We start from the raw sequence: 24618 nt of genomic DNA, 5'->3' as shown, positions 1-24618 counted from the left end.
CTAAAGTATTGAATTTTATTGAATGCTAAAATTTGGTATAGTTATTATTCTTCTGAAATAACTTTTAAAAAAAACTTGCAAAGAATAAAACAATGTTTGTTTAATTTTCCTAAAGGAATAAGAATAAGTTTGACCGCACTTGTTTATATTTACAGATCTGCGGTCTACAAAAATAAACTCGCTTGCTCTTCACATTGTCAACGAAATTTCTAGTTTAGCGAAGTGAACCTTTTTCAGGGGTGTTAACGTAAAATATTTGGTACTATGAATCTGGTTATATTACGAGAAAAATTTTTAATGTTGTAAATAGCGTGAATTCAGATGCTATAATTTATACAGACGGCTCCAGACATAATAATTCTCTTGGTTGTACTTTTGTGATCACCAATAGAACATACATGTTTGGTCTCCCCATCAGTGTTTTCGTCGTCGCGGAGCTGTATGCTATTAATAAGGCCCTAAATATTATTAGCCCAACATTCTGACACGTACTTTTCTGTGCAGACTCCATGAGTGCCTTGCAGGCGATAAGTAACATGTACTCCAGACACCCTATTGTCTGCGATATACAGTCTGTTATCTCTGATATGACTCGGCGTAACACAACTGTGAGCTTTTGCTGGTTCCCTAAACATATTGGCGTTTCAGGCAAAGAGCGCCGCACTGATCCCTTAGGCAAAACTTTTAGCTGATAAGACACGAATTAAAATAGGCTGGCACTCCAACAGAGTGGAGCTTATGCATTATTATTATTATTATTATTATTATTATTATTATTATTATTATTATTATTATTATTATTTATGGAGCTTATGCATTAAATATTACAGATGTTGAGGTATTCGCCGTGGAAGCTCTGTTGTGGGCCGAACCGGTCGGCCCTCTGCTACAACTACGGGGGCAATGGCCACAAAGCTGATAGCTGCATAGAAACTAAAAAATTCCTGGACTGTGGCACCGTAGGACACCGTACGGGAGACCGGGATGTGTAAAGCTTTACCGAAATGTTAAGGTTATTACTGTCCAATGCTGGCAGGAGTAACGCAAGGTAAAATGAAGGGGAAAAACGGCCGACTGGCTGATCCATGTGGAGTCATCTGGATGTCAACTAACATAAACAGGGAAGGAGTTAAGACCATTGCCCCGGTGGAGGTTCCCCATTAGAGGCTACGGCATCCAAAAGACCGAGACCTGGCCTCTGGTGCAGGGGTGTCAGTGTCGGTATAGCCGGTTCTGCACTAGGGGTTAGAGGCAGGCGTAAAACAGAAGATCCAACTGGTGGACGGACCTATCATGCCAGATGTAAAGCTGGTAGGTGGGGAGACCCGTTAGAGTTAGGGACACTCCTCTGGGCTGAGTAATACTTAATTGTGGGTCCAACCCAGGGAAGGAAAAAAAGCTCACTTATAGATATCTGATGACTCAGACAGATACACCCGTTTGCGTTCGCTGTGACTACCGACTAACGGTGCACCGCATCCTTGTTGACTTGTCTGTTATACGGCATTGCGTCGAAAGTTTAAACTAGGTTCGAACATATCAAATATCTTAGGCAACAATATATCGATGTTATCTAATATCTTACGATTTTTTAAGGCCGTGCATCTGGATTCAAATATTTGATTAAAACTGTCATATGCTTTTGAAATTGACAATTTTATTGGTTTATGTTAAATTTTTAATATTGTTTTTATTTTGGTTTTATTTCGAGCTTAGTATTCCGCATAGGCGTTTTCCATCGTTTTAATCTTAAGTTAAATTTTAATTGTTAATTTTTAATCATCTACTATAGTAATTTTGTGTCCAAAAAAACGCACAATGAAAAAATATTTTCTAGAGAATTCCTTTTAGTTAAAAGACCTTCAGTTTCTGGTGAAAGATGTTTTTCATGAGACCAGTCAACAAGGGGTACTGGGACACTGCCATGATTTAATGGAAAACAACTTCTTTTCTAACCTTCGTTAAGTAACCCAGTTCCACGTTTCTTTCCTTATAATCTCGTCCTAGAAAAGCAAATAACCAGGGAAGTCTAGTCAGCAGTTCTTAGAATGATTGGTATCTTCAGCCGTTACCTTTTGCTTTGTTTGAACATTGTATTTTGCTTTACCATAAAAGAAAATTCAAAGTAAACCTGTTTTAATTAAGTTTTTTTGTAATTATTCTTTCATTACATACGTATCATTAAAAGTAATTTTCAACTTATTTATCGAATAATGTTCTTATTTAAATTTTTTTTTTTTTGTTCCTACTTTATAAAAATAAACAGTACTCTCACAACTAACTTTACCTTTTCTTTAAAAAAAAAAAAAAAACAAAGTTTAGATATTGCTTATTTTTTTATTTTTTTTAAATTAGTAACAAAAATATGTTATTACTGTTGAAATAACAATTTTTCAGCCGGAATTTGAAAATATTTTACTTATATAAATAATTTTGAGATTGCTTCAATAATGTTACATTTATTTGAGTAAATTTAACTGTCTAGACTTCATGGTCTCATTTGATATAATACGTTTTCAAAAATTCTAATATTTCTTTGTTTGATTTTATGACATTGATTGAAAACAAGGTTAGTTTGCGTATATGCTACAAGTTTATAAACAAAATTGAAATTCGATATTCATCTCGTTATCATTTAGTATAAGAAATATTTAAACATAATCATTCATTCTGATAAAAGTAAATCGTTTAGGATAGAAGTGAAATACAAACAAATAGACGAAGGAAATTTGGATTTACTAGTTCGCTAAAAGATTTCGAACATCTTGGTACCTCACTGTTAAAAGAGTGCATTTATTCTGGTGAACTGATTACTCTCTACTACCGTACGTAAAATTATTTCATGTTCTTTTAAATTTTAATTATTTTTAAATACTTTAACGTTTTGAGTTTGAATAATATTCTAAAAAAATAATCTATAGCACTTTTAACGTCAGAAAATTTCATTTTATTTTATAATATATTCGTATAACATCCCAACCCCGTAGGGGAAGACACACACCTTATGGCGATTTCGGTCGCCACACCAATTCCTCCTTTCCGAGCCCTGAGGGGCTTTACTGGAGGTCGTCTTTAGACCCTCTAACTGATTACATCTCACAGTCATCAGCCAGGCCTTAGTCGGTATGCCACCGATGCCTCTGCCTCGGCAGACATTTAGAATAAAAATTTGAATTATTTTTTATTTCTAATTATATTTGATAAATAATAAAATAATTTTAACTGACTTCAAAAACATATGGGCTTAATTCAACCCTATGTATTTGTTTTTTTTTTATGTTCAAATTCAACTCTTCAGTTTATGATTTGATTTCAATGATTATTTGTGTAGGAATTTCCATTGGTGTTCGTGATCAGTTTTTTTCAGATAAAAATAAAAATAACACTCTACCTAAATAAGGGAATTAAAGGTAATTTTCTTCTTTTATTTTGACGCTATTATTACTTAGTGGTGGATTATTTTAATGTAAAAATTTATTTTATCGCTTGAATAATTCTAATACTGAAAATATTTTTGCATGAAAATTCGAGAAAGTTTAATGTTTTTACGAACTTAGGGTAAAAAAATAATCGATTTTTGGGAGTACAGAAAAGCCAGAGATAACTATTTATTTATTTTCTTTCTTTTAATTTTTTTCATGTTTATTTAGATATAGTTTTATAGATTTTTACGTTTTTTTTTTAATGGTGTAATTTCATACAGGCAGCATTTTTTCTTGGCCTATCTATATTTAAATAAAAATATATTAAAAAATATTAATTAATATAAACTTCAAAAAGATAGATCATAAAACTGGCTTCAAAAAATTAAAAAAAATTTAATTTTAAAATAAATGATCATTTTTTTAAAAATATTTTAATTTATAGCGCATCAATAATTAGTCATTAGCGACTTTTCACTGTAATGAAACTGTACCTGTACAGTTTAGGCTGTACAGTTTATACCTGTACCTGTAAAGGTATAGGCTAGAAAAATCTCAGGCCGATCATTCCTGAAACGTATAGTTAACTGGAAAACCCAACCATCAGCAAAGAACACCGGTATTCACGATCTAATAATTAAATTCGTATATATGTTTTAAAATCCTACCTTTATTAGGATTCGAACCTGAGAACTCTCGACTTTTAAATCAGCTTATTTACGACGACGAGTTTACCGCTAAACCAAGCCGGTGGATAATATATTTTTAATCTTCTTTTTTGCTTAATTTCTAAAATGGTGGGCTGGCTATAGTTTTTCGGATTCTACTTGTAAAACTAAACAATAAATATTCTTAGGAAAAATGGCAGCAAAAGTCAAGCAAATAACAAAATGGCGGCCATGTTTATTTTTCAATCTGTTATATCTCTATAAATATAAGTTTTATCAAAATGTATGTCAATTACTAAAATATTAAACCTTTTATTTTGAACAAAATGATATTTTATTTTTTGAAATCGGTTAAAAAATAGCCGAGTTATGACAGAAAATTGAAGTTGTAATTTAGTGTCTGTTTTCATGTCCTCCACTTTACGTTCTATTCGATTAAATATTAATTATTTTTATTTAGTGTTAATTCTAATATTGTAAATTAGTGTCAAATTAAGTAATAATTTTCTCACAATAATAGACCTAATAATTAAAAAATGTTTAAAATCACTGTTAAATATTTATTGTAAGAATTGTTTTTTAATACTGAATTGAATCATAGCTGATTCAAATATAAGACAATTACTTTTAATATGAGTTGACTAACCGTGCTACTAATGCGCTATGAATATTAAATTAACAGTATTGTTTCGGGGATGGTCAGCTCACTTATGCTAGTTTTTTTTTAATTTGTACCTTATTTCGTCCATCCTTTGTGTTTTTACTCCCTCAATATAAAAATTCTGTATATTTTGTATATTTTGTTTTCCGATCTTAATATATAATTTCTCATAATCCTCATTTTTGACACATTTCTTTGATTTGTTGTAATTTTAATTATTTCCGAAGTTCATTATTTTCCTTACAATAAAACTGTCATTCATAATTTCTCTCAATTCATTTGCAGTTAAGTGGAAAACTATTCGGTTCTTTATCAAAGTCCGACAGCCATTTTTTAAAAGTACACTTACACAATTTTCATTTTTTTTAAGATTTTTAAAAATTTTACCATTAGCAGAGAAATTATAAATATAATCTAACCAAAGTTAACAGTTTACTCGCTTCACTCGTTAGTCAAGGTTAGCGAGCTAAGCGATCGTACGTTAAGTTTGGTTAGATTATATTTATAATTATAAGCAATTTTAAATTTAAAAAAATTGCCTGTTGGATTCCGAAAAAGTGCCAACTGTTCTACTTATTTGAAATAGATAAATATAGAGAAAGTATTCTTTGATTAATAGAATGCATTGTTTGAAGGAAACTATCGTAAAACAAGAAAAAACACGATTGTATTGGATAGTGTAAAGTATTCTGGCAGCGTAAATTAATTAATTATTTTAATTTAAAGAGTTTTTTTATTATTTTGATAGTAATTCTCAACACGGAATATTCTAAAGGAGATACCTAATTTCTTACATTAAATATGTTTTTTATATTAATATATAAGAAATTTAGGTTTGTAATGTAAAACAATTGTATTATGTAACAACTTGTATTAAGTAAAACAAAATTTAAAAAATAACCCACAGGGTTGGTCTAGTGGTAAACTCGTCGTCGTAAATCAGCTGATTTCGAAGTCGTATTTCTCAGGTTCAAATCCTAATAAAGGTGGTTACTTTTATTCGGAATTGAAACTAGATCGTGGATACCGGTGTTCTTTGGTGGTTGGGTTTCAATTAACCACTCGTCTCAGGAGTAGTCGACCTGAGTTTGTTCAAGACTACAAATTTACCAGTACAGTTACATTACACTGATAAGTCGTTAATGACTTAATTGTTGATGTGACTATAAATAAAAGTATTAAAAAAAAAATTTTTTTTTAATTTTATTTTTGCCAAAGGAACAATCAAATCTTAACAGTTTTAGTTTTAGTCTTTTGAAGTTTCTCTACTCTAATGTTATGTTTAATTCCTTCGACGCTTCTTCTTTGTATAAATTAAAAAGTTATGACAACATCCTCGTCTGACTCTTTTCTGGATTAGCTTTAATTTTCTTCACCTTCTATTCTTATTACTATCACCATACTTGATTCTTATTTTAATTGAATAAATGTCTTTTTTCTCTACATTTTAGTCTGATTGTCCTCAAACTTTTAAACCTTTCATTCCATTCTAGATAATCAAATGCCTTCAGATCTGCAAATACTTCATTTTTCTAAAGCTGCCTCCTAGTCTGATGGCCGAAACAGCTATTCGTATACCCATTTTCTTAAATCACTCAGATTCAATTAATCATCCAGATCAGATTTCGACGAAATATAAACAGAAAAGACCACAACGTCTGGAAGCTCAACCCATACGAATCCATTTCTCTCACTGGTGGTTAGGGTCGGCACACCGCTCCCATAAACCGCCGCACTCCTCAGCCCATCAAATTATTCACAGACAATAACAGAAGGTCTGCTCCCTTCCGCCTTCACAATTCCAGGAGCGCATCATGTGATGCCGCGCTCCTATTCGTGTTTAACTGCAGAACTCTAAGCATTTCTCTTACCGCAAAGGCGCTATCAATCCGATGCCCAGTTCCACACCTCAAACACTTCGTCATGACCTTGCACCCTTTGGCCTGGTGCCCTTCCTCACCAAAGTTATGACAGATTGCCGACCTATCAGGGCCACTGCATCTGGTCGCCATATGTCCCACCTCGAAGCACCTGTAGCACCTTGACTCCTCCATATTCAGGCACACCCTGCAGTGGATCCATCCCACGTGAATTCTTCTCCTCCCCGCTAACGCCATCGCCGACACTGCTGACAGTGTGACTGTGGCTCTGTTCGTGCCACCAAAGGCCGAGCGTAAGGAGGTTACCCTCTTATCCTCCATTTTTCCATTGTCACCAATGGCCTTACTAATGGAGTTTAGAAGCTCCACTTCTGTCACTTCCGCCTCGATCCTTAACGATAATGAGGCCTCTCCTACGCGACCCACTTGTGATACTCACACTCTCTAGTTTACGCGACATCTTCTTCTAAACCTCTACAGCTTCTTCTTTGTTGGCCATCACTTTCATATGCAAGTATTCTCCACTACCTCTCCTGATGGACAGTTTGTTCCCGATCTCTTCCTTGGTCATACCATTTTTGACTTTTTTGAAGAGCTCCGTATACATAGCCCCCTCCGCCTTAATCACAAGTGTACTGGTGGGCTGCTGCGGCCGTTTACTCGCCGCCCCGTCCGCTATCGCTTCGTCCAGATACACAACCCTATTACCACCAGTCCTTCTACCATGGTACTCTAGCATTTTCTTAAGAAGTACGCCTACCTTGTTCGTCATTGAGCTATATCTAACCACGGCATTAATCTCCTGCATTTTCTTTACAGCCCTGTGTAAGTCCTCAACAACTACTCTTTCCCCAGCCCAAGTGTCCGCTACCACCGTGTACATTCTGTCCTGGATATCTTCTTCGATATCCCCTATTAATACTTCTGCTAGGCATTGTTCCTCTACCGGCTGTCTTCAGCTTAGATTGCCTCACTAGCCTAAGCATGGTGGCGACTCTGTCCAGCAGTTTCCTACCATGGCTTGTCCTGCCATCCTCCACTAACTCATATGTAGCTAAAGTATCACCACTGGCCTCAAAGATGGACCCCTTTACCTCCTCACGATTATTAAAGTACTCCCCTGACCACCTCCTGGTAACCAGGCCGGGGACTTCCTCGTCTTGCACACCCTCCTCTATTTGTGACAACGCGATAATGCGTACAGCTCTTTCATCACAAGTTCCACATCCCTCGCTTTCTCACTGACCAGAACCGCGCACTTCTTAATTTCTTTTTTGGTGTTTGTGTACCGGCAACAAAGTTCTATCGATCTGGTAATGATCTCCAGAAGGTGGTCCATACCCCCTCTTCTGTGAGATCCCCTTCACTGCTAGTTTCAATGACTTCCACCTTCCTTTTGGGGCCCTCACCACTGTATCGTCAGTGTTTACTGTTAGATCCATCATACTAGACGCCGGCGTCGACCTAGACGACCTTGACTAAAAAACATAAAATAAAAATAATTGGCCGCGACGGGAAACGCAAGTACACCATATACAGCGATCGAAACCGCAACAAGGAAGCTAGTTTATAAACATATATAATTAGATATGAATACTGTAATTTTTTATAGTACATCTGTACTTACATAATGTACTTACTTTACAAGGCATTTTTATTTCTTGTGTTTATGGGATAACCGTGTTATCAATCTAGCATTGCTTAATTAAAGACTAAGCAAAAATAAGTACATGTTCACTTCACGAAAGAGAAATATAAAGAACATTCCGTTTGCTGAATCTCACCGAGTTATTTTACCGCATTTACAAATAAAAGTAGGAATAATAAAAATACTAAGTTGAAAGAGCCTATTCATTGAGCCTGAAATCAGAGAATTAATAGGTAATCATATATTTGATAACAAATTGAACTCTAACGATTTTGCAGCATGAAAATCACTTAAAAACGTTGTTCAAGGTTTTCTTATAAACAAACAGATTTTAAAAAGTGTTTTGTTAATACGGAAACTCTCAGTGAACTACAAAATTTAAGTTGAAGAACATTTTTTGTACTCTAATCTTGACATCTTCCCTCTAAATTTCGGTGCTGTGAGCAACGAAAAAAAGAAAGAGGCTCCATCAAAATACGAGGCATGTTTTTTAAGTAAGTATCATTTTTTGTATAAAAAAATAACAAGCAATTTGTTTTTTAAAACGTTTTTATTCATCTCAAGTTCTGGGTCTTAATATACAATTCTACATAATTCCGCCTACGTTAAGACATTTGTATATCGTGTGATCAGCTTCTGCACTCCCGTTTCATAGAAATCCACCCTCCGAGAAGATAACTATTGCTGAACGGCTGTTTTGTGTTTTGACGTCCTCACCGTGGTCGTGGCGCTGACCGTTACTTTAAATGCAGGAACAAGTGATAGTCACTGGGCTCCAGGTCAGGACTACACCGGGGATGATCAATCATCCCCATCAAACCTAGGATGTTCCCAGCACTTTGACGCGATGAGATCTTGGGTGCGATGAGCCGCGTGGGGTCAAACATTGTCGTGAAGCAGCACGATTCTCTTATTAAGTAAGCCTAGTCTTCTGTTCTGGATTGCGCGACGAAGTTTAGTCAAGGTCTCACAATATGTATCGGGCATTTATCATTTTATACCGAGGTAAAAAATCAACCAACAAAGGCCCCTGTCTATTCCAAAACACACTCCACATGATTTTCCGGGCTGAGATTATTTGCTAGAACTTCATTTTCTTGGAAGGTGTTGAATGTCTCCATTCCATGGATTTTAGCTTCGATTCCAATGTAATATTATTTACCCATGTCTGGTCACCAGTAGCAATTCGGCTTAAATATGGACCGCTTTCATTGCTGTATCTCGTGGGAAAATTCAAACCACTGATTGTTTTTGTGCAACTCAACCAGCATTTTTGGTACCCAGCGTGAGATGAACTTCCGATAATTTAAGCGTACCGGCATAATTTCATAGAGAACACTTTGTGAAATTAAAGGAAATTTATTACATAGTGATGAAATCGTAAATCGTCTATTCTCCCGGACTTTTCCGTGCAAACAAGTTTTCTCTACACAAGTAGCAAACCTTAGCAGGATTTGCTACTTGTGTAGAGAATGATTTAAGGAAGATTACTGCTTTTTCTACTCTCAGACAATCAAGATTTATATTTTTTATTCCTTCTCTGGGTTCTTTGATTCTTTGTTTTTTACACTTACTAATTCACGCGATCTTTAAGTCTCTACTTTTTTGTGTTCTGGATTATTTATCACCAGATCATTAGTAATGACAAACGGTTGCACACTCCGTGCCACATCGTATACGTTTGTACCCTTTTTCTCACCATTCCATCGGATATAACGTTATCCCCCGTACACTTCACTAATCTGTAATTTTCACTTCAGTTCATTAATTTCCGCCGCTTTTGTACCTCTTGCATTTAAGTAATGAATGTATTTCACAATCGATAGCACTGTCTATAGTCAGAGACATTTAAATCAAGACAGGAAACTGTAAACAAAGACTAACAATCACGTAATAGCGTCTGTAGCAAGCAAATAGATGTAGTTATTCAGTGCACATGCACGAAACGACAACAGTCCCGCTGCAGCGGACATATATCAGAACGATACTTTATTACAAATAAAAAAGAGTCGAGACAATGGGATGAACCTATGACGAATGACCACTGCTGGTTTTTACAAGAGTAGACTTCGAGGTACATAAAAATACCTAAGTTTATCTTTTTTATATATGTATATATATTTTTTTTTTTTTTTTGTCTTCAGTCATTTGACTGGTTTGATGCAGCTCTCCAAGATTCCCTATCTAGTGCTAGTCGTTTCATTTCAGTATACCCTCTACATCCTACATCCCCAACAATTTGTTTTACATACTCCGAACGTGGCCTGCCTACACAATTTTTCCCTTCTACCTGTCCTTCCAATATTAAAGCGACTATTCCAGGATGCCTTAGTATGTGGCCTATAAGTCTGTCTCTTCTTTTAACTATATTTTTCCAAATGCTTCTTTCTTCATCTATTTGCCGCAATACCTATTCATTTGTCACTTTATCCACCCATCTGATTTTTAACATTCTCCTATAGCACCACATTTCAAAAGCTTCTAATCTTTTCTTCTCAGATATTCCGATTGTCCAAGTTTCACTTCCATATAAAGCGACACTCCAAACATACACTTTCAAAAAACTTTTCCTGAGATTTAAATTAATTTTTGATGTAAACAAATTATATTTCTTACTGAAGGCTCGTTTAGCTTGTGCTATTCGGCATTTTATATCGCTCCTGCTTCGTCCATCTTTAGTAATTTTACTTCCCAAATAACAAAATTCTTCTACCTCCATAATCTTTTCTCCTCCTATTTTCACATTCAGTGGTCCATCTTTGTTATTTCTACTACATTTCATTACTTTTGTTTTGTTCTTGTTTATTTTCATGCGATAGTTCTTGCGTAGGACTTCATCTATGCCGTTCATTGTTTCTTCTAAATCCTTTTTACTCTCGGCTAGAATTACTATATAATCAGCAAATCGTAGCATCTTTATCTTTTCACCTTGTACTGTTACCCCGAATCTAAATTGTTCTTTCACATCATTAACTGCTAGTTCCATGTAAAGATTAAAAAGTAACGGAGATAGGGAACATCCTTGTCGGACTTCCTTTCTTATTAGGGCTTCTTTCTTATGTTCTTCAATTGTTATTGTTGCTGTTTGGTTCCTGTACATGTTAGCAATTGTTCTTCTATCTCTGTATTTGAACCCTAATTTTTTTAAAACGCTGAACATTTTATTCCAATCTACGTTATCGAAAGCCTTTTCTAGGTCTATAAACGCCAAGTATGTTGGTTTGTTTTTCTTTAATCTTCCTTCTACTATTAATCTGAGGCCTAAAATTGCTTCCCTTGTCCCTATACTTTTCCTGAAACCAAATTGGTCTTCTCCTAACACTTCTTCCACTCTCCTCTCAATTCTTCTGTATAAAATTCTAGTTAAGATTTTTGATGCATGACTAGTTAAACTAATTGTTCTATATTCTTCACATTTATCTGCCCCTGCTTTCTTTGGTATCATAACTATAACACTTTTTTTGAAGTCTGACGGTAATTCCCCTTTTTCATAAATATTACACACCAGTTTGTATAATCTATCAATCGCTTCCTCACCTGCACTGCGCAGTAATTCTACAGGTATTCCGTCTATTCCAGGAGCCTTTCTGCCATTTAAATCTTTTAATGCTCTCTTAAATTCAGATCTCAGTATTGTTTCTCCCATTTCATCCTCCTCAACTTCCTCTTCTTCCTCTATAACACCATTTTCTAATTCATTTCCTCCGTATAACTCTTCAATATATTCCACCCATCTATCGACTTTAGCTTTCGTATTATATATTGGTGTACCATCTTTGTTTAACACATTATTTGATTTTAATTTATGTACCCCAAAATTTTCCTTAACTTTCCTGTATGCTCCGTCTATTTTACCAATGTTCATTTCTCTTTCCACTTCTGAACACTTTTCTTTAATCCACTCTTCTTTCGCCAGTTTGCACTTCCTATTTATAGCATTTCTTAATTGCCGATAGTTCCTTTTACTTTCTTCATCATTAGCATTCTTATATTTTCTACGTTCATCCATCAGCTGCAATATATCGTCTGAAACCCAAGGTTTTCTACCAGTTCTCTTTATTCCGCCTAAGTTTGCTTCTGCTGATTTAAGAATTTCCTTTTTAACATTCTCCCATTCTTCTTCTACATTTTCTACCTTATCTTTTTTTTCAGACCTCTTGCGATGTCCTCCTCAAAAATCTTCTTTACCTCCTCTTCCTCAAGCTTCTCTAAATTCCACCGACTCATCTGACAACTTTTCTTCAGGTTTTTAAACCCCAATCTACATTTCATTATCACTAAATTATGGTCGCTATCAATGTCTGCTCCAGGGTAAGTTTTGCAGTCAACGAGTTGATTTCTAAATCTTTGCTTAACCATGATATAATCTATCTGATACCTTCCATTATCGCCTGGCTTTTTCCAAGTGTATATTCTTCTATTATGATTTTTAAATTGGGTGTTGGCAATTACTAAATTATACTTCATGCAAAACTCTATAAGTCGGTCCCCTCTTTCATTCCTTTTGCCCAGCCCGTATTCACCCACTATATTTCCTTCCTTGCCTTTTCCAATGCTTGCATTCCAATCTCCAACTATTATTAAATTTTCATCTCCTTTTACGTTTTTAATTGCTTCATCAATCTCTTCGTATACACACTCTACCTCATCATCATCATGGGCGCTTGTAGGCATATAAACGTTAACAATCGTCGGTTTAGGTTTTGATTTTATCCTTATTACAATGATTCTATCGCTATGCGTTTTGAAATACTCCACTCTCCTCCCTATCTTCTTGTTCATCATGAAACCTACTCCTGCCTGCCCATTATCTGATGCTGAGTTAATTACTCTAAAATCACCTGACCAAAAGTCGCCTTCCTCTTCCCACCGAACCTCACTAATTCCTACTATATCCACATTCACCCTATCCATTTCCCTTTTTAAATTTTCTAGCCTACCAACCTTTTTTAAGCTTCTAACATTCCACGCTCCGACTCGTAGAATGTTATTTTTTAATTTTCTGGTGACCCCTTCCTTAGTAGTCCCCACCCGGAGATCCGAACGGGGGACTATTTTACCTCCGGAATATTATACCAAGGAAGGCGCCTCCATTATTGATATGTGAAAATGCAGAGAGCCACATTTTCTTGGAAAAAAAGCAGCTGTAGTTTTCCATTGCTTTCAGCTGTGCAGTACTCAGAGGACTGAGTGATGTTGATACGGCCGTTTAAGTCATTGTGACTCACGCCCCTAACAACTACTGAAAGAGCTGCTGCCCTCTTTCAGGAATCATTCCTTAGTCTGGCTCTCAACAGATACCTCTCCGATATGGTTGCACCTTCGGTCCAGCTACTCTGTATCCCTGAGCACTCAAGCCCCCTCACCAACGGCAAGGTCTCATGATTCATAGAGGAGGATGTATATATATAAAAAAAATAAAAATATATATATATATATATATGATAGTTATATATATGATAGTTTGTCTGTCTGTATGTCTCTTATGCTTTCCTAAACCGTTCATCCGATTGCGATGAAACTTTAATGAGTTGTTGTGCGCACGTTCGCGAAGGTTTCTGACTTAGTTTGGACCTACTAGGTGGCGCTGGCGTCGAGATATTTCGAAAAATTGTATTTATGGTCCGATTATCCTCATATTCAGAATGCATGTTACTTACATGGAAAAAATTACCTCTGCAAAAAATGAACCCGCTAGATGGTGCTGGAGTTGAGATATTAAGAAAAATTATATTTATGGACCGATTTGGTTCATATTCAGAATATGAATATTAGTTAGTGAAAACAAATATTTTTGCAAAAACTATAACCGCTAAGTGGCGCCCGTGTCGAGATATTTACGAAACAAACAAATATACACACATACTTTTTATTTATATATATATATATATATATATATATATATATATATATAAGGTAATGTTTGTATGTGTGTTCGCTAAAGACCAAAAAACTAATGAACCGATTTACGCGCGGGCAAAAAGGAAAAAGGAAAACGGGAAAGGGTAAAAAGGAATCTGGGAGAGGGGAGAGGGTGAAAGGGAGAAGTTGGAAAGGGAAAAGGGAAGGAGAATAATTGAAAGGTAAAATTTGTGAAGTTCCGTAATTTTCAGTTTTTTAATTTTTTATCAAATTTTCAATTGTGTTCATTTAAACTCTCTCTCTCTTTCTCTATATATATATACTCAAATCTAGCAATAACGAAGCATTGCCGGGTCTGCTAGAATATATATATATATTGAAAGAAAGAGAGATACCAGTCCTCCAAAATGCAGGTCTAGATTTACATTTTATTTATTTTTATCACTTTTGAAATTATATATTATATTTATTACAAAGAATTGTATAAAAAGTGATTAAGTAGATTATAATGCCATAAGTTACTTCTCAAATAACATTTAAATCATAAAGTTAAAATTTTTCTATTATTTCTGAGTAGTGGTAACTAAAAATTTGAGAGCAATAGAGAAAACTGATTTAATTTTAAAATTAAGCATAAAAATAGAATTAAGTTCACCTACTTATAATTAAATTACGAAATTTTTCTTTAATTTGTAGACCAGTTTTATCATCCATGCTTTTAAAATACGTAATATATGCGCTTGAAAAAAGCCAAACAACACAACTGCCTTCGATTTACATATTTACCCGGACCACTAGAAAAGATTGTATATTTTTAATAAATAACAAATACTTTAAAAGATCTTCCAACTAATTATTTTTTTTTCCTTTTAGAATAATTTATTTCCTTTCACAGAGAAATAGTTAATGATGAGTTATAAAATAATACTTATTAGAACAATATAAATTTATTGCACACTCAGTTAACGTATACTCAATCATTTATTAATTTAAAAATCATTTATTAATGCCTTTAAAATTGGTTTTTATTCTGGTACAAACTTATTTATTACCTTCGTATATTTGTACTCCTAACATTTTATAAAATAATTATGTATTAATATGAACCACTTATATTTTATATTAAAATATACTTTTACTTTGTAATGTTACTCTGACCAAAGTTTTTCACGATTTTCTTAAGTTCTTCCAGGCAAATACTAGAGCATTTCCTTTTTGGTATCTCTCTTTTCTATTTAGCCTCCGGAACCACCGTAAAGTGGTACTTCAGAAGATGAATGAGGATGATATATATGATTGTAAATGAAGCGTAGTCTTGCACAGTCTCAGTCGATCATTCCTGAGATGTGTGGTTAATTGAAACCCAACCATTAAAGAACACCGGTATCCATGATCTAGTATTCAGATCCGTATAAAAGTAACTGCCTTTACTAGGATTTGAACCTTAGAACTCTCGACTTCGAAATCAGCTGATTTGTTACGTCGAGTTTAACCATTAGACCAACCCGTTGGGTTCCCTTTTTGATATCTGAAGAATTGCAAACCCACCATTTTTTATGTGAACTACGGAATGTATAACTAAATTATGATGGAAATTAAATATTTATTCATTAATTTATTCGATTCAAGGCACTCCAAGGCACTGTTTTTTCTATTTACTGATTAAGTTCCCATAAAAATATTGCATTCTGTTCTGACGGCAAAACTAAAAGAGAGGTGCCAGACTCTGATGATTTTTGTACTTCGGTCCCCAAATTGTCTGAAGGAAAATGTATTAAATTTCTTTATCAAAGTTTCATAGATAATCACAAAAGGTTATCTAATCTTCAATACTTAACGCTAATTTTGCGGACTTCAGAAAAATACAGAAAGGCTTCAAATCTGCTTGAATACAATATCTACCATCAGCTTGACATATTACAGTGTTGTTGTTTTTTTAACATGGTCATCAGAATGTACTTTAAATTTACAAACAAAAGAAAGGAAAATGTTGAGGAAAATCGAGGACCAATAAAACAGGGGAAAACGAATACAAATTCAACAGTAAAAAAACCTTTACAAAATACAATAAACTGAGAAAAAATATTAAATTTCATCAGAAAAAGAAGAACCAAATTATTCGGCCATCTTTTGAGAATGAATGACAATAGGTTCATTAAAAAAGTCTTCAATCAAATTTACAACAAGAATAACGGAAATTAATGTACCTCAGTGGTTCAAAAAGACTTAAAATAAATGAAAATATGTGAAGAAATACTACAAAATAAAACAACGTTCAGAAAACTGTACAAGACTTCAGTGGTTTCCAAGAAAAGAAGAAATAAGAAACCGACGTCATATCCGAAGAGAAAACACAAAAACAAGTCGAAAGAATGAAGTACTGTTAGAAGATCAGGAAAGAAAATGCCCAAAATAAAGAGATATAAAATGCAAAATTTTGCTTCACGTGATCCTCAGTCGGCCAAACACGAAAAACATACATGGCCGTTTTACAGTTTTTTTCAAAACAATTCCATTACATGTGTGCTTACATCAGATAAAAAAATTAAGAGCAATTATTATAATACACAGCTTCATACTGTATTACTTAAAGAAAAAATAGATCACAAGTAACCGTACAAATTAGAATAAATAAAGCCGGTGAACAAAACTCCTTGCGATAGAACTACGAAATCTAACAGATCTCAATTTGTCATATAAAAGAAAGTTGATAGCGTAAAAATATGCTCATTTCTCTTTTTTTACCTTCCCTATTTTTAATAATGAAGATAGAATACAAGCAACTCTTCTGCACTATTTAAATTTTTAACGGTATTCAAAGTTCCCAAGATGGAATAAATAATTAAATCCTCCCAACCAACATACAGATCAACAAAACTGATAAAACTACACAAAAAAATCAATAAAATATACACCTATTTTAATAGTCTATTTCGAACTAAAAAGTGCCGTATAAGTTACATTTTTATACTTTAAATAACACCAAACTGAAATTTTCCTAGAATTGAACTATAGAGTGCCAAGCCACTAATTTATTAAGTTTAAAAATAACAAACACCATTAAAATGAAACATGTTCATATTAATTTTCGTTATTTTTAATCACAAAGAACAAACAAAAACAGTAATTATCAATATTACAATAAATAATATAATTTTCTAATATTTCTTAAGATTCAAGTACCTAATGACTGGTGAGCCTTTTATACAAATTTTAAAATTCAATGAAAGCGATTAAAAGGTGACAGCATTAAAATATCATTGCTAAATATTTATAAAATCTGAACTGATTTTACAACATGAAAATAAGCGAGACGTCTCACTTTTCTACAATTGACAAAACATGTTACAAATTCCCCAGTTTTGTAATATCAACATTCAAAGACTACCATATAGCAGTTGAATAAAATTAATAAATATTGAGGCCTCATTATAAATATCGATAAAATATGCTCATAAAAACCTATATTTTCATATTACCTAACAAAATACTAAAGCACGGGCAAAATATTTTAACGACTTCAAAAAAGGGAAGGTTCTCAATTCGATACGTATTCTTTGTTTTTTACTTCCTTGTACGAAGTAAAGGAAATATTGTCATCGCGAAAAATTTCCGTTTTCAAATTTCAACGGAAATATCCACTTTGACTATTTTCGGTGTAACGTCTGTACCTACGTACATAACTCAAAAATTATTAGTCATAGGATGTTTAAATTTTGGATTTAGGACTGTTGTAACATCTAGTTGTGCACCTCCCCTTTTGATTGCAATCGACTGGACCAAAGTGACCAAAAACGCCCAAAATCCAAATCTTTTGGATTTTGGACTTTTTCTTAACTGCAGTAATAAGCCCTCATTGAGAGCTTTTCAACGATATATCATAAGTGGTACTTATTTTCATTGGTTCCAGAGTTATAACCGCCATAAAATGTTAATTAATGAAATATTTGGATCTTACAAGGAGAAGGCACATGGTTCGAATCCGACTTCATCTCCTTTTTTTTAAATTTAAATATATTGATTTATTAATAATTATTAACCTGTGATTGTAAAAAAAATGTTACAATAAATAATAATTCAATAATAACCATACAAAAATTTAAAAATATGAGAAGTTATTAATGAAATAAAATTTTATCTACTTTTCATTTTAAAAAAAATGTATATATGTAATTTAATAGGCGTACAAGGAAGTCATGTGGTGTCCACATATTTTTTTTATATACTGTTACGTTCCACTTGTGCAGTTGGGTGCTGCTACCTAGCGAGGGCTAGAGCTCTCCGGCATGGTCATTCGTTGGTCACACCATGTCCTACGTCATAATACCGCAAGTTGTGGTCATTATGATGTAGCGACCTTTTTTCATTCGGCGCCAGAATCTGACCCAGAGCGGTCGTGTTGTACATTCAGTCCGGATGGATACGCATACTAATGTTCGGATGAACGCTTATTTTCTTTTTATACTTATATGTTTTGTTAAATTATATGTGTTATGTTATATGTTAGCTGTTCAATCATGTGTTATCGAAATGTCAAGACGGCAAGAAATTAAGTAACAGTTCAATAAGCAACAAGGCGTTGTTTCAATTCATCACCTATGCATCTACAGTTAATATTCGCTCAAAACCTACCACAAAGGTTTTATGGTCCTCCACATCGCAACGGCCATAACATAAACATTGATTACTCTACAAGGCTGGATGTATTTTAACATGTCTGAAAGGAAATGATCTTTAGTTGGTCACATCCAAATTTGGTTTACATTGATTGAATACTTTTCTAGTACTTTTTCTTTTTTCTGTTTAACCTGCAAAACTACAGTACGGTATTACTTCAGAGGATGAATGAGGATGATATGTACGAATGTAAATGAAGTGTAGTCATGTACAGTCTCCTGTCGACCATTCCTGAGGTGTGTGTGATTAATGAATATTTAAGCTCGTTGATATAAATCAAAAAAGGACGACGTTCTCAATTCATTTCGTATGTTTCTGTTTTTTTTTTTTTTTTTTTTTTCTTACATAATGTTTTACTGAATGCACCAAATGAGTAAGCGGTTTTTTTAAATGATAGAGAATGACCTAAGGGCGGTTCCTTTCTATTATTGTATGATACTGGGCGAAAGAAAAAATACTGATTAAGTGTTTCTCAATCATTTCTTTTCAATGAAGTTTTTTTAATGTTATTTTATTTTTGGGAGTTTGTTCAATGCTTTTTTTTTAATTTTTATTACGCTTTACAAGAGAGTAAAAAATATATGAATATCACTGATTGACCAGTCAACTACCAAATAATCATACCAAATTATATTTTCAATGATAAATAAAAATTTGGATAGAAGCCTTCGGTCGACCACTATGTGCATTCTTTTTCATTAAAATCCACTAATAAGTTTCACAGTATAAAAATTTAAATATAATATTTTTATACTGTAAAATAAAATATTCAACGATTCTAATTAAAAAAAAAAAAACTCCATACAAGTCAAATTATTGCACCGTGAAATAAATTTTAAAAGATTTTATAAGATCTTTCTAAAGAAATTACCAAATGTTCTAGGACGCTACCTTTAATTATGTAATATAAACATAATTACAGAAATTTCCTAGTTCAGTTAATCGAAATAATTATTTTTCAGTACGGTTTTATTACATTTTAAACCGAAAAATGTTGTCTTATATTTGTTGTTAGGATTAACAGTAAATGTATGAAATATATATTTCTTAAAATATTTTAATGGTGTATACTTATTTTAGTAATGTTAAATTCATCGCTGGATTCTACAATTTAGTTTTGAGGATTCTTTTAGTTTTGTTTTCTTATGGACAAAGATGTAGCTTTATTTTAGTATTTTTTTTTAAATATGAATATTGAAAATGACTAACTGAAAAGCCTTATGATATGATATTTTTAAAAAAATTGTATACTATCAATTTTAATTTGATTTTTTTGGAGCATATTTTAAAGTGTTTATTTATTGTACAGAACAAGAAAGTTTTCTGATAATTTATTTACTAAAAATGGAACAAATTTAGATACTACGAGCATATTTCGACAATATCTTTATTTTCTTGTTTATCTATTATTATTTAGATATATAAAAGCTAATTGGGAAATTCAAAGATATTTTGCTTACATCCCAACCCCGTAGAGGAAGACACCCGCCTTGTGACGCTTCCGGTCGCCCGCCCCCGTTACTAGGCCCTGATGGGCTTTAACGAGAGTCGTCTTTCGCCCTCTAACTTTTTACATCTCACAGTAATAAGCCAGACCTCGTTGGGATGCCATCGATGTAAATGCCTCAATAGACATTTACATCGGTGATTCCTAAATTCAGCTTTTGCCTTCACTGTAGGCCTCGTCCGGACATCTTGAATGTCCTACATCGTTGGCCTCTGAACTAGCTAACCGAGTTCACAGAAGCATGAACTACGCGCCTAGTTCTACTTTTAAGTGAACCACTTCCTGTAAATGTCTCATAAATTCGAGGCAAATTGAAAAACAACATACCACCAAAATTGTTGTCCGCAACAATGAAATTTAGTCCTAGTTCCCTTAGTGAACTCAAACTTTCAGTTCATACTCTAGACTTAGGTTAATTTACGGACTCCGGTCTGGACTACAAGGGAGAGGCGGGCAGACCTCCTACTTCCACTCAACTCCATCGCAGAGTCCTGCGTGACATTTACTTGCTTTCTACCATCGTCGAGATGGCGCTACAGCTAATGGCTGCATGGTATCCATGCCCTCGGCAGTGCATGGTATTCTGAAGACTTCATAACCTGAGAACCTTGCATGCCTGTGTCGCTCTGATCTGTATCTCAGCACGCGAGTTACCCTCAACCAGCAGCAACCAATCGACGGCATACGCCACGATGCGGCAGCCATTGGGCATCCGCATCCGCATGAGAGAGTCGAACTCAACGAACCAGATGAGTAGACCTAATACACTGCCCTGTGGACAACCTTTAGATAGGGTCTTTCCCACTTCCGAGCCACCATCGTAAAGGGAAGAAGGTTCTGTTGCTGAAATAACTCAAGAGAGTTCTAATCTCATTTAACGTGCACCCACGCAGCTGAAATTGAAGCAAGGCAGAGGGCTACCACAAGTTATTGAAGGTCCCGGATATGTTCCAAAAAGACGCCGAGTACATATTTGCACACGCTGGATGAAGCCAGATCAATTACACTAAGAATTGCGTCCTCTGTGCCCTTGCCGGGGCGAAAACCATAATGATCGATTCCATAATGGAAGCGTGGTAAGAAGAACTTATAGTCCTTGTAGCCACCTTTGAAGAGCAGTTTTAACTCACCACGCTTCCAACACGCTGAAAAATGTCCAGCAAAGAGCATCCTATTGAAAACCATAGTCAACGGACCAAGAATCACTGGCAATGTGCGAACAAGGAGCTCCACTGTGATACCATCATATACGGGGGCTTTATTCCTAGCCAGGCTAAAAATTACTTGGTGGACTTCCGGCTCAGAAATCTCAGAAGACAAATTCTCAAAGCGAAAACCTAGACTTCCCTGCAAACACGTCGATGATAAGAGGTTTCAGCAACCTCTGTATCATCTGGAAGTAGATCATTCATCAAATGAGTGAGGACACGATCTTTGTCTATAATAACTCCATCTGGGTCGAGAGAGCCGACATAAGAATGTCTTTCTTCTTCTTCTTATGACCAAGTACTCTATAGACAATACCCCATGGGTCTTTATTTCCTTGCTCTTGCACAAAAGACAGCCAGGAATCACGCTTAGAAGTCATAACCTTGTGAAAATACTAGGTCCTTTTCCGACGATAGTCCGCCAGAAAAACTGCACGTCGATCAAGATCACCCTCACACTGTGTGGCTCTCCTGAGCCAGCCCATAGTTCGCTTCATCGCTGTCCAGTCCCGAGTCCACCATCCGGCTACTATCTCTCGACCCATGCCTCTGGTTATCGACTGCTCAGCGGCTTCAACTACGCAGAAGAAATATTCTCGGCCAGGTCATTTAATGGGGACTCGTCTAGACTTCGAGCAAAAATTCGGAGTCAGCCGCAAGAATTTTTGAAAACCTAGGCCAATCTGCCCACCTGTGCAGGAAGCGCCCCTGCTGAACAGGGACGTTCCCCATATAGACATCGCGTAGCCCACCTACCAACTCAAAAACTATAAGCCTATGATCACTCGCGCAATCATCGACTACTGACCAGTTCAGAATCCTACCAGGGATATCCTTGCCAATGGTATCATCGATGTTGGTACGATGGAAGGCCCTCCGCAAGTCAACTGCACTGGCGAAAGTAGACAATTCGCCGGCTACATTAAAAACATCAAAATGATGCTGCGCGATAAATCCTTCAGTCAATTCGCCACCATGATCCATGATCCCACTGTCCCAAAGAGGTGATTTGACGTTTGCATCAACACCTATAAGAATAGAACGACCCGCTACTAGCCTAACAATCCTATCCCATTTTTCCAAATCCTGTGTAGTGGGATCCCTGTACTGAAAGTACGAACTAATAATAACTAGTTCCAGACCATCCACGGCAAGCTTGACAACAACGTGATGCGTGTCACAGGCTTACCGTATGAAGACACGATCCTTCACAGTACGGCGGACTTGCTGTCACCAATGAAAAACTTCCTCCAACCGGGGAAATCTGGCAGATCACGCTTGACCACGTAGGGATGTTGTAAAAGAACAACATCGGGGCTCCGTTTTTCGACAACTTCACCTAATTCAACTTGGATTACATAGGCACCCTGGGCATTTATCTGACCGAATCTAACCATGGAGGGAGTTGATATAAATCTCAACGGCCCTCTTGTAACAACCACACTACTTACTTTTCACGGAGTGCCTATGACTCTTTCGCAACCTTTTACAGTTGACGCAAGTCGAAGCTTCTTTTTTCTGCGCACAATCCTCACGCTTGTGGCCTTCTTCACCACAATGCACGCAGACCGACGCATACTTGCAGTATTCGGCCCTTTGGCCAAAGCGACAACATTTGATGCTGCATTTGAGAATGCTTGACGTGCCAGGATGCGAAGTTCAGATTCTACCCTTCGACAAGAACTTCTGTAAGAGACAGCACCTAACTCAAATACCCCGTGATACAGAGAAACATCACCCTTCCCTGTCTTGAAGACAAACCTACACTCCTGTTTGAACGTAGCCTCGTCCATGTCGGTGTTCTGTTCCCTAATCAGGGTCAGAACCTCCTCGTCAGAGAAACTACGATGAATGTCATAGACAATGACACGGGGTCTACAACCTCGCTTGGGGTCTATCTTGACCTCAAGCTTCTGCACGGCAGGAGAGTCCTTGATGTCTTGGACCGTCTCCTTATTATCAGCGACCAGAACTAGACCCTTGCTGGTCTCTTTTATGTCCCTAATTCGCAGGCCCTTCCGGCTGCCGCGAAGTGCAGCCTGGAAGTACTTTTTCAAGTCCGCACACGTCTTGGTTGATCCTCTGGCTTGTTGACAAACAAGACCTCTGGTTTCTTGGCCTGGCTGGCCTCTCTCTTACCTTGGACGACTTCAGTATAGTACCTGGGCTGTGCAGGAGCAGTAGCCGGTTTTTGAACCACTTTGACCTCCCTGCGGTTGGAGGCCAAAGTCTCATAGCCTTCTGCCACAGCAGAAAAGGCTTCTTTAATTTTCAGCAAGCGGGGAAGAATTGTCTTCCTCGCACCTGAACCGACGCTGCCGGGGAGAACCAAAAACTCCAATAACTAGTCCAGGTCGCCCTGAACTTCTGCAACCAGCGGGACAGAACTGCCAGGTCTGCCCTTCGCTTTCTTGAAAGCCTCTACCAACGATGAATTCTTAACCTTGCTACCTCCTTATTTCAGACCTAATCTTCAGAGGAAGTCGTAGCCACCGGCTCCGGCTTCCTCTTCCGCCTGGACCTACTAGCTACCTTGGTGAATCCTTCCACAGCCGGAAGATATGTGCTTACAGTTGAGATACAATTGAATTGTTCGTAATTTTTTTATTCAAATAATTCCTAACTTCTTCGCAAAATTGAGGTCACAAGCTCAGCCATCTTGAAAAATACTTCTTCATTACTAATAGAATGTCTTCTAGAAGAGGTGGTAAATTATTTTCTAAGAATTTTACGACAGATTTCCCGTAGGGCGATCTTCAATCTTAATCGGTCCATTAATATGTTTATCAATAATATTACACTAAACATAAAACCGGTGTTGGAAACTATTTTCTACTGTGTCATGTGGATTTTTGAAACCTCAACGACGATTACTTCGCGAATTATTATTAACTCCATTTCTTGAAAAACTGCCTCATCAGTAAATAAAATATACTACACCGTAAAATTTGAAATTCGTCGAGTGCTGATCCTTATCTATATTGAACTTGCCGAATTACATCCTGCTCTTCAATCGATGCGATTATAATCATGACGTTCAACAGAATACGAACGTAAAAAAAACCTGTCGAACGTGGAAAAGAAC

At 35.6% G+C, this 24618-nt stretch overlaps 1 protein-coding gene across 1 annotated transcript in view; it reads right to left on the bottom strand.

Annotated features, from left to right (window-relative positions):
- LOC142317560 (uncharacterized) overlaps nt 1-23326 on the bottom strand; it is an 80568-nt gene extending 57242 nt beyond the window's left edge. Inside the window, exon 1 of the mRNA XM_075354118.1 lies at nt 23113-23326. Coding sequence (XP_075210233.1) covers nt 23113-23326 — 214 coding nt within the window. The remainder of the gene's footprint in view (nt 1-23112) is intronic.
- Between the last annotated feature and the right edge of the window lie 1292 nt (nt 23327-24618).

This window comes from Lycorma delicatula, chromosome 1, assembly GCF_047948215.1.
Source record: "Lycorma delicatula isolate Av1 chromosome 1, ASM4794821v1, whole genome shotgun sequence".
Lineage (NCBI taxonomy): Eukaryota > Metazoa > Arthropoda > Insecta > Hemiptera > Fulgoridae > Lycorma > Lycorma delicatula.
Note: the sequence above shows the minus strand (reverse complement) of the source record. Positions and strands in the feature narration are given on the sequence as shown.